General features: G+C 34.5%; 1 protein-coding gene across 4 annotated transcripts; it reads right to left on the bottom strand.

The window, feature by feature from the left end:
- Positions 1-340: 340 nt before the first annotated feature.
- Positions 341-5,020, bottom strand: LOC109097852 (5'-AMP-activated protein kinase subunit beta-1-like). Of its 4 annotated transcripts, none has more exons than XM_042764862.1 (8): positions 4,879-5,020; positions 3,526-3,740; positions 3,284-3,453; positions 2,812-2,905; positions 2,619-2,733; positions 2,332-2,465; positions 1,161-1,229; positions 341-1,069 (listed from the first exon to the last, which is right to left on the bottom strand). In XM_042764862.1, exons 2-8 carry the CDS (start codon positions 3,670-3,672, stop codon positions 992-994), a joined length of 807 nt encoding a protein of 268 aa, XP_042620796.1. In that variant the 5' UTR covers positions 3,673-3,740; positions 4,879-5,020; the 3' UTR covers positions 341-991. The 4 variants fall into 4 exon arrangements, with proteins under 4 accessions (XP_042620796.1, XP_042620797.1, XP_042620795.1 ...); XM_042764863.1 differs by having other exon boundaries at positions 3,526-3,748; positions 4,879-5,015; XM_042764861.1 differs by having other exon boundaries at positions 3,526-3,748; positions 4,778-4,938.
- Positions 5,021-10,521: the final 5,501 nt, after the last annotated feature.

Raw genomic sequence — 10,521 nt, 5'->3', positions numbered from 1 at the left:
GCTTGCTTATTAGCCAATTTGCATTAGCCAGTGGTTTTACACAATAACAGATTTAGTCTAATCCTGATCCTGTGAGGTATGACTATAATTCTCAAAATCCTGCTTTTACAAATGATTCAGATGAAACACAAAAGAGATCTTCTATCAGCTCATCTAGTCCATGCCATCCATTATATGCCAACACAACTATATAAATAATCAAGGGCGATATACCTGCACATAATATCCTGACGATTTCAAAATATCAAGATGTTTTTCCAATATGTTTTAAAAGTCCCGAAATTTTGAATATGCTGCTTACACAGAATGTCCAAGGAACAAAACTAACAACAAAATTAAATTGGGTGAATCGTTTATTCAAAGTGATATTTGATTTCAAAGAACATAACAGAGATTAAGAGTTACATCAAGTCAAGACTTCTGCAATATTTATTTTGTTCTGCTCTACTAAAAATGCAGAAGATTAAAAATAAATAAATAAAAACAATGGATTAAAAATATGAACTTTTTTCATGGAATTGAAAAAGTGGAATTAGTTTCTCGAGTGAAACAAAGTTTCTTAAACCCTGCAGTTTTTATATATTTGGCCCCAAATACAAACTGCTGATAACTGGCCTTTTTCTGAGCGATAAAATTGCATCATTATGCTACCCAATAATATATTAATATTTACCTACACACACATTTAATAATTTAAACACTAAATTAAACAAACGAGTCAAGCTCTATTTACACTCATTTTCACATTCAACAACACATCTCTTCCTACTATGTGTGTTTAAAAGTGTACCAAACTCCAAAAGAGCAGATATGTGCTTAACTATCCTGTAAATCTAAGCTATTTCTACGTTTCTGATTAGTTTATACCCAATAAGGTGGGATTTACCTCTAAAGTGCATCTCTGTACATCCCTATTTACAGTAATACATACTATATAAACCAGCCAAGCAAGACAGAGGTCATGTAAGTTGTGTGTTGAAATGCATTTTTCTCAGATTGGCTTGTACAGCAGGGTTGTGACATATTTCTTCTTATACCGATGTGTGGCACTCAGAACCATCACGCCGTCCTGTCAGAGAGCCGGAGGAGATCCAGTCATCAGAACAGACTTGAAATCAATAGCAGTTGATCTCACAGAGCTCTTTAAGTTGGTTTCTTACCTTAATGGACAGAGCGTACAGGTGATTAAGCAAGACGTGATTGGGCTCAGGGAGCAAAGCTGGATCACACTGTTAGGAAACAAGAACGTCTTTCCATTAGCCTGAACTCATTTCGATTGATGACAAGCTTACAATGCAATTATGCAAATTAAACTCTCTAAGTAATAAAGTGTAAAAATAAAATTAAAACAATTATTCTATTTAAATTACGACTCCCAATCTGGGTTTCTCTGTCATGCAGACAGATCTATTTTATAGATTTGAATTTATGCTCATTTAAAATGGTAGTTTATTGCGGAGGGAATACTGTGTTTCCACTTTGTCGCAAGCTAAATGTTGTGACTTTTTTAATATCAATTTTCAGTGACTTTTTAAATAACGCAAATTTAATTAAATCACTAATGAATCAGATGACTGTGATCATTTCAACCTATTCACTTCAAAACAAATTAAATAATGACTCAATTTTTTTTCTTTTTGTAAAGTCTTTACTCTATAAAAGAGCAACATTATTTAATCGAATACGATATATAATAATAGTAAATAATAGATTATATATGTTAGAGCAAAGCAGAACTATAGTAGTTGATGATATTATAGATTCTAAAGTTGTATTGATTCTTAAGTAAAGTACAATTGTGTTAAACATAATAATAAAAAACAAAAAACTGTGTTTTAAATTAGTTTTCTATCAATTTTCCAATAATTAACAATTATAAATATTTTCCCCTAAATTCCGTTTTATTGGATTTTCGTCATTTCTTTGTTGTCTGTTTTGATTTTTCTAGAGTCTGTAATATTAAATGCAAATTAATTAACCATTTTAAAACTGGGTTTAAAAGAATGAATGTGAGATATTTCACAAAAGTTGTATTATTATTATTATTATTACTATTATTATTTTAAGAAGTATGTTTTACTACACAATAGTAATACATTTCTCTTCATCATTTTTTTTTTTTTAAGTTAAACCAAACATTTATTTTGGTGGTTTGTAGTTGTAGAACTTAATCTGGAATGTCCTCATATAGTGAGATTTTTTTTTATTAATTGTACAGCCTTACTTTTGATATATAAATTCTGAGACATTGCAATTCCATCTGCATTTTCCCTGCTTTGGGAAATTAATATGGTACAGTATGGAATCCAATCACCAGATACTCATACTCACAGAGATGCCTGTGTCCTTATTGAGGATGACCTGTAGGAGATGAGGGGGCAGAATGGGTGGAGATTTGAACTTCTCCTCCTGTTTGGGAACATAAGCGTCCTGATGGTACGGTCCAGGAGGAGAGCTGGACAGGTCTATAATCAATAAAAACAATGCGTCACAACAACCCATGACTGATTGTTTTTAAAACCACTTCTGCGTAATCCTAAATTATGTAGCAGATCATTTCCAGCTTCTTATAATTGAATGGCTGTAAAAAAGATAAGAAGACGGCTGGTTGCATTAACCTGACATGTCAGAGCATTTCTGTGAATCCACCATGAGTGCATCGAACACCTCAAAGTCTGTCTTCTTCACCTGGATGACGTTGTTGACTATGCCGAGCTGGTTGGTCACCACCGGCTAAAGAGAAGAAAAGGTCAGTGTTGTGTTGGTTTTAAAGTACAAACGGAGGCCGATGATGATTGATGTCTCCATTACCTCTGCTGGGTCATGTGTCCACTGTCCATCCACAAAGAATTTATACTGGTGCTCACCCTCAGGCAAATCCATAATCGCCACAAAGTTGTTCTGACTGTTGAAGAAACGAGTCAAAATGTATGTTAAATGACCAGGATTTGAGGTTTATCTTAAAGATATCAGTAGAATAACTTTAGCAGAAGACTTATGTACCAGTGCTACGTTTATATACTATTATATTTTTATCAGTATTTTGAATGAACTTTTATTTTATATGATCAGTTTTCATTTTACTAACATTATTATTCATTTTATATTTTTTACTACTATTTAGTAAGGCTGTCAATTTAACATGTTAATTAGGTGTGATTAATTATGGAAATAATGATGCATTAAAATGATAGTACCCAATGCTTTTCTCATTTAACACAATAATGACTTCAAATTAAGAAAAATGTTTTAATAGTTTCTGTTAATGTTAACTCTTACATACCTCCTTATCAAAGGAATCTTATTGGTCCAATTATTAAAAGAGCCAGAAATATAGACTTCCCGTCCAGCTCCTGTCCACCGAAATACAGTGGGTTGATCTAGAATTAGAACCTTATCATTGGTCTCCAGGTCTGGTCTCCAGTCGATGAATTCCTCTTTTTCTAAAGGTGCCTAAAAGAAAAGACAGAACACGTTATCATCCTATTCTTCATAAATGAACAGATAATGCGAGCCAACACATACTTTGATGTCCTCCCCATGAAAAATATCAGCATCCTCTGGGCTGTCCATCAGGATTTTAGGACGGTCTCCTTCCTTGGTTCCTCGACTATCCCTTCTGTGGGCCTTTTCCTGGCCCATGCCGGCCCTTTCGCTGCTTGTGTTCCCCATAGTGCTTCTAACAAGCCTTTCCAGAGGTCACACAGGGTGGGCGGCCAGCTGGCTGGGCTTAAAATGATCTGTAACACAAAACAAAATGAGTGGATTATATGGATTTCCATGGTGTGTTCACCTAACTGACTCTACAGTTGTGAAAATTCAGCATGCATTTGAACTCACTCTTTATACAAGCTTTCTTTTGCAGTTAATTCAACTTAAAGTATGGTTTGACGAGATTAAATTTTCTTTCTGGGAGTAATGCCTTTTAAAACAGGACAATTTAGTTAATGCCACAGCAAAACCATGATTTGATACTTACTAACGTTAGTCAGTTGCAGATTGTAAATTTGGAACAGGAACATTCTCATTTGATTGGATAGGTTTATTTTACTGTTTTTTTTAAGACATTACACTTAATAAAAAAAGATAGATTTTAAAAAAATTAAAATCAAAGTTGATTTAAATTAATAGTCAGGTTACTGTAATATGCATACATAACAGTCTCTCTCAAACCTTGTAGTTCCTAGTCCAAACTGGTATTAAAGGGTTTTAGGTCATTTATATTCAAGTACTGGCATTTCTTTAAGTCTAATTTACGCTTAAGTTACTCAATATAACAAGATTTTGAAAGCGTTGACAGCTCCGTTAATTTAACTGCATGTTTCATTTCTAAAGCCTGAGACCTCATAACCTCAAGACATAGTTTCCACAGCTGTCTTTTTCCACATGGTTTTAGAAAACCTTACTTGCAAGGTCGCTTGATCTCAAAGGACGTCTGACATAAAAAGATAAGGACAGCCATAACAGCTCGAAGTATCGTTCTGATATTTAATGCGAACCGATCTATTTGTTTTTAGTAGCAGCAGACGTCATCTCAGTTTTAATAAACATCTTCACAGTAAAGTGAAAATGTTGCATCGCTTTAACTGTGCGCCGTTATTAATATTATAAACAACCTCATGCTATCGCACACTGTAGCAGTGTAGTTAGCCGCATCGGGCGGTCTTCTTATCGACTGCAAGCGTCACAATTTTTTTTTTTTTTTTTTTTTTTTTTTTTTTTTCATATTAGAAACAATATAATTTCGGTTGCACAGTCCTAATATGACAAGACTTACATGGCCTTCTGCGTAGTACGGTATGAATTCGCGACCGCTACTTGTCCTAGATCAGTTATTTCGTCATTGTTATTAGTTTTTAGGGAGTTTTTTTCATTCACATTGTTATCGTCACAAACACAACATCCTCGCATCCACTGCGGACTGCATCTCCACTGCGCATGCGCGCCTTCAACCACGCCCGCTAGTGAGAGACCAGCGGCGGTCTGTCTGCGCATTCGCGTGTCCCACAACAAACAAACGCTAGAGGGACACCGCTAACTATTTAAATTGGAAGCCAAATCATTATAAAATGATGTCAGGTAGTAATAGAACACCCAGTATGGTGGATTCATAAGTGTGCAGCAGGTAACACATTTTTTTTCTTCCAATATGGTCATTTTGTTTGTTTTCACAGCGTTTGACACAAAATGTGCCGATGGAAATATGTGCAGTGTCTATTACCTCCACTGGATGGAAACATTTAGCCGTCACTCCACCACTTTTCCAAACGAAAGCTCAGTTCACGGTGGTCTCGGGAATTAAATGAACTCCCATGCTCTATTGAGATGTATATGTCGTTTTATTTGAGATCCCTTGCTGTGTTTGTACATTTATTAACAATCATTTCAAGTGGAGCGTGCAGGTATTGTGCACGTACCTGAGTTTTTCGCTGTTAATGCTTTTCCTCAGTCACAGTGTGTCATCAGATTCATTGTGTCATGCAAAGTGCAATTACTCCCCCACTGATTTCCCCTCTGTTATGTTGCAGACCAATCACCTCAAACACACATACATTCCTTCTCCTCTTTCTCACCCGCCCGCTTAAATATTCAGCGATAGAAATGTGTTTTGAGTGCATTAAAGGAACACCGCAGAGCAAAAACAAGAGTGTATAAGATCGTTTGCTATGCAACGCTTTGGCTGTGCTCGTCTGAGTTGAGCAGCGCCTTAAAAAAAACAAGGCGACATTTGAATATCAGAATTTGCATTTGTGATCCCCTTCAAGTTCATCCTTTTAGACAGCACACAGTTTTGCTCATACCACACACACACATACACCGGAAAAATACTGGAGAAAAGAGGGGGAGACTGTTAAATATGTGTGATCAAACACTCAGGACTTAAAAGTCAGAAAATCTAGCATTTTTAGGGTAAAAATGTTGCAGTTCAACCAGAGTTTAATTTCATATTAATCTTCAATGACAATTCCCATAAGCTCAACTAATTTTGCCTAATAGCAAAAGTAGACTGTTGCGACTGAAATTGCAGACTCTCTATGTTTGTGTCTAACTTCTTTTTAGACATGGACTACTGAATCTAGCCTACTATTTATTTTGTTAACCTAGGTTTACCTCAGTGTATACCAATTATTTCTCTTTGTTTTGGCCATACAATAGCAAAACATATTTTTTTGTTTAATGCAACTCTTAAGGTAAAATGTGGAGGTAAAAAGAATATGAAAGAGGTGTCAAATACTTCTGTCTAAAGAAGGAAATTAAAGACAGAACCCTGTGGCGCTGAATTCAGGATTAGCATGTGAAGGTGAGGAGTATTTTTGGGGTTACTGCATTACTGTGTTTTGTCTACTGCATAGGCAAAAGGAGGTCACGGGAGTGCATTATAGCCCAAATGCTAATAGAATTGGTTGAATATTTTATGAAATGTGGGTTTAAAAATAGAGACAAAGATGTGAGGCTAGACAACAAAGACTCCATCAGCTGTATCTCCTGCTCCTCGTGAAAATAAAGTAGTGTTTATTTTCATATATATATATATATATATATATATATATATATATATATATATATATATATATATATATATATATATAGAACTGTGGGCCAGATAAGCTCTGACATGAAATAAAGCAAAATATCTTAATCTTTTGGTCTATAGTTTAAGTATTTTGTGTATTTCATATCAAGATACGAAATACTGTAAATATTTGTATTTTCATTTTTTATATATTTTGATTATTTTATTTTATGTTTACACCAAGGTATTTGTTTTAAACTTATGTTATTTAATATATATGTGTGTGTGTGTGTGTGTGTGTGTGTGTGTGTGTGTGTGTGTGTGTGTGTGTGTGTTAGGCTACTTTAAATGAACCCTTTTGGGTCTTTTGTAACTTAATTTATAAAGAAAATTCATTATTTATATATACACAAAAAACAATCCAACAAAAGTATGCATGACAAGTGTACAGCTGCTTTAATGTTTCTTCTCTTTTCTAGGATTTACACTAACAACAAATTGGCTTCCGCTCTTGAATCTAATTCACCCACCAACATTCCAAGCTGGCCTATGACAGCGTCAGATGAGTGCGACCTTACAGAGTGATGAGGTTAGGCATCCCGCCAGACTCTCCTCCTTCTCATCATCTGAGCAGCCGATGAGTGATGCCATCTACCATACTGATACATCTTGACCTCAATGGATCACCGCTCATGACACAGCCTCCCTCAGAATCACAGGAAGGTGCTTTTAGGTGCCAGATTCCATTCAACCTGACTTTGAGCTCTGGCTCATCTGAATTCTTATAATTTCCAGTTACGCACTAGTTTGACCATACAACCTTAATGGGATGGTTCACCCAAAAATGCCCTGTCATTTACTCACCCTCAAGTTTTCAACCCTGTATACATTTATTTCTTCTGCTGAACACAAAAGAAGATATTTTGAAAAAGAAAAAAATTTGGTGGTCTCCACCAACTACTTTTTTTTTTTTTTTTTTCATATTATGTAAGTCAATGGGGACTATCAACTGTTTGGTTACCCATATTCTTCAAAATATCTTCTTTTGTGTTCAACGGCAAAAAGAAACTCTTACAGACTTGGAATGCCCTGCGGGTGAGTAAATGAAATGAACTTTCATTTTTGGGTGAACTATCCATTTAAGGGTAATGTATAGAAAAAAAATTTAGGCACCATAAGCTCAAATTTTTCATTTGAAATTCTTCAACATACAGTACCATTCCAAATGGCAGCCTGATATTCCAAGAGAATGTCAGATGCGGGACAGGTCTCATGGGACCGTGCGGAGGCAGTGGCGCTGTGCATTCACAGATGTGTAAAAAGCTCCCTCCCAGGGACCATGTCTCTCACACCTGCTACTGCAACTTCTCTTTCTGCTCTGAGCTGAACTTTTATTAGGGCCATCACCATCTCCAGCTGTTCCATTCCAACAAATACTCTGCACATCATGAGGGACGGTATCACACATCACAGCTTTTAATGGCATTTCACATGATCCAAATTGGGAATGTGTTTTGAGTTCCCTGTAGTGAAAAGCATACAGATGGAAGTGAAATTAGTAATATAATAAGTAATTTGTGTCCCAGCCGTTCAGTTGAGGGTGTGAGACTGTTTAGGGTGCTATGAGTGGTTTCATAAGCATTCTGTGATAGATGGACTGCCAAAGAGACAGCTGGACAGATATACAGACAGATATACAGACAGATAGATAGACAGATAGATAGATAGATAGATAGATAGATAGATAGATAGATAGATAGATAGATAGATAGATAGATAGATAGATAGATAGATAGATAGATAGATAGATAGATAGATAGATAGATAGATAGATAGATCTCTATAAACTCATATGGGATTGTGTTCTCAGTAAATGACTCAGATCCCACACAACTCGAGTGTAATTTTTGAAGTTAATGTCATGCATTTATTTCCCAGCACTACCAGGAAAAACTCAGAGTATTGCACAGTCCCTTCAAATAACTGCTTTGAGCAATCCAACACAAACTTACTTCAGCCTAAGCAATTACAGTGGATATGACCACATAAACAAGAGCAGATATGTTTCATACCCCTCATACAGTTTGATAAATGAGTTTAAAACCAGGTGCCATTTTACAGGAGTGTGCATCATTTACGCCTACGAATAAAAAAAGTTTTAGATATTAGAAAGTGTTTTCATCTGCACCAGATCTAAGAACAAATTCAACATGAATAAACAAGAAAGGAAGGAAGATCTCTAAGAATTTTTTTTTTTTAGGCAGTAAATTCTCAACCTGATTATCAACATTTTGATGGCTCTTGCCTTTAAATTAGCATTTCAGTGAGTGTTTTGGAAGATTGCGTGTTTGCATCAGCTGTTTTAGCTAGACACTGAAAAATGACAGACCCTGTAAAATATAACTCTGAAACTAATGAGTTAAAAGAAACATCAAATCAAAAATAAAACAACAGGTCATGACACAGGGTGTGCAAGGAAGGATTATGTACCTCAGAGGCCCTGCTTTGTTATCTTTTACACAGGAGTTAAAATATGTATATAAATGAGATCTTACAGTATATATTGTATAATTGTGGCTTTACATTCCACAGTTGCTACTTAAAAGTGAGACTTAATATCAGCCTAGTGAGCTGTTTTGTTTTAAGCCAGAAGCCTGGTGTTGAAACCTTAAAAGTGACCAGTCTGAACTGATTTTCATAGAAACTATGATTATTGAATGAAGCACACAGGATATACATGACTCACAATTGATTTCAATAGAGTCTGGCATTAGCAGGATGCTAAGCTAACAAAAGGATACTCTTAACAGGTATAAAAAAAATTATAACAAATATTTGGGTAAAACAGATCAGAGATCTTTAATTATAATTCTTTTATTATTATTCAGATTATATCACCACTGAAATAATCATACTTATAAGTCAAATGAGGTATCTTGCAGAAACTTGACTCAAAACTGATTTAAACACAAAAAATATTGAGTAAACAATTTTAATTAGATATTAGATTCAATTTTTTAAAATTTGTATATTATTTTAGTATTATAAGTCAATAGTAATGGTAAAATAGTCAATGGAATATCTTAAAAAGTGTCATAATTATGACTTAACTCAATTAATTTCAGTTGTTTGGAATTGCCATGTTCCTAAGCTGAAAATGAAATACTCTAATAACCATATACACACAAACAAGTATTGGGTAAAATAATCCATTTTAACAAGTTTTGTGTTTTTAGTTCTGCATCATAACTATTAAAAAGTGACAATGTTCTTAGAAAATATCTTAATTATAATAAGACCTGACTCGATTAATTTAAATAGCGTTTTCAATTAAGATGTTGCTAAGCTAACAAAGCAATACTCTAAAATAAACATAAATATAAACAAATATTGGGTAAAATCATCCTTTTTTTAATTTAATTTAACAATTTTTTTATAAAATGCTCACTGTTGATTTGCTAATTTATGCTGCCTGTACATTTTAGAACAGATTTTGTGTCTGTAACATGCCTATGGTGCCATAAAATACTGCCTAAGTTGGCATCTCACAAGGTTTTAGAATTGAAGATCATATTTTACAATCCAATCATGTCCTCACTGATCAAATTAAATTCCACCCTACTTTTTTCTAAGTACATATCATGTTTCACTCAGAAATACAATATGAAAATAAAAAAAATCTTCTCATAATTCTGACTTGCAAATGCAATTTGTTAGGTGCCTGAAAATTCTATTTTATTCCCATCTTCTTACTTCAGAATCTTAATTACAGGTAGCATTTGTCTGTCAGTAACAATCTTACATTTCCTTTGTTTTCACATGTCATAGCTATATGCCCCTGGCAGTCTGGAAGCTCCTTGCCATAAACCATCCCTGAAGATGTGGGAATAAATACACATTCAATATTTCGCATAAAGTATTTATATATAGCATCTCACTTCGATTCCTGTGTAGCACTGTTGTTGCCCACTATATCATATTCATATTTTGTGGTGAATGAAATTAGA

Source organism: Cyprinus carpio, chromosome A10 (assembly GCF_018340385.1).
Source record: "Cyprinus carpio isolate SPL01 chromosome A10, ASM1834038v1, whole genome shotgun sequence".
Lineage (NCBI taxonomy): Eukaryota > Metazoa > Chordata > Actinopteri > Cypriniformes > Cyprinidae > Cyprinus > Cyprinus carpio.
Note: the sequence above shows the minus strand (reverse complement) of the source record. Positions and strands in the feature narration are given on the sequence as shown.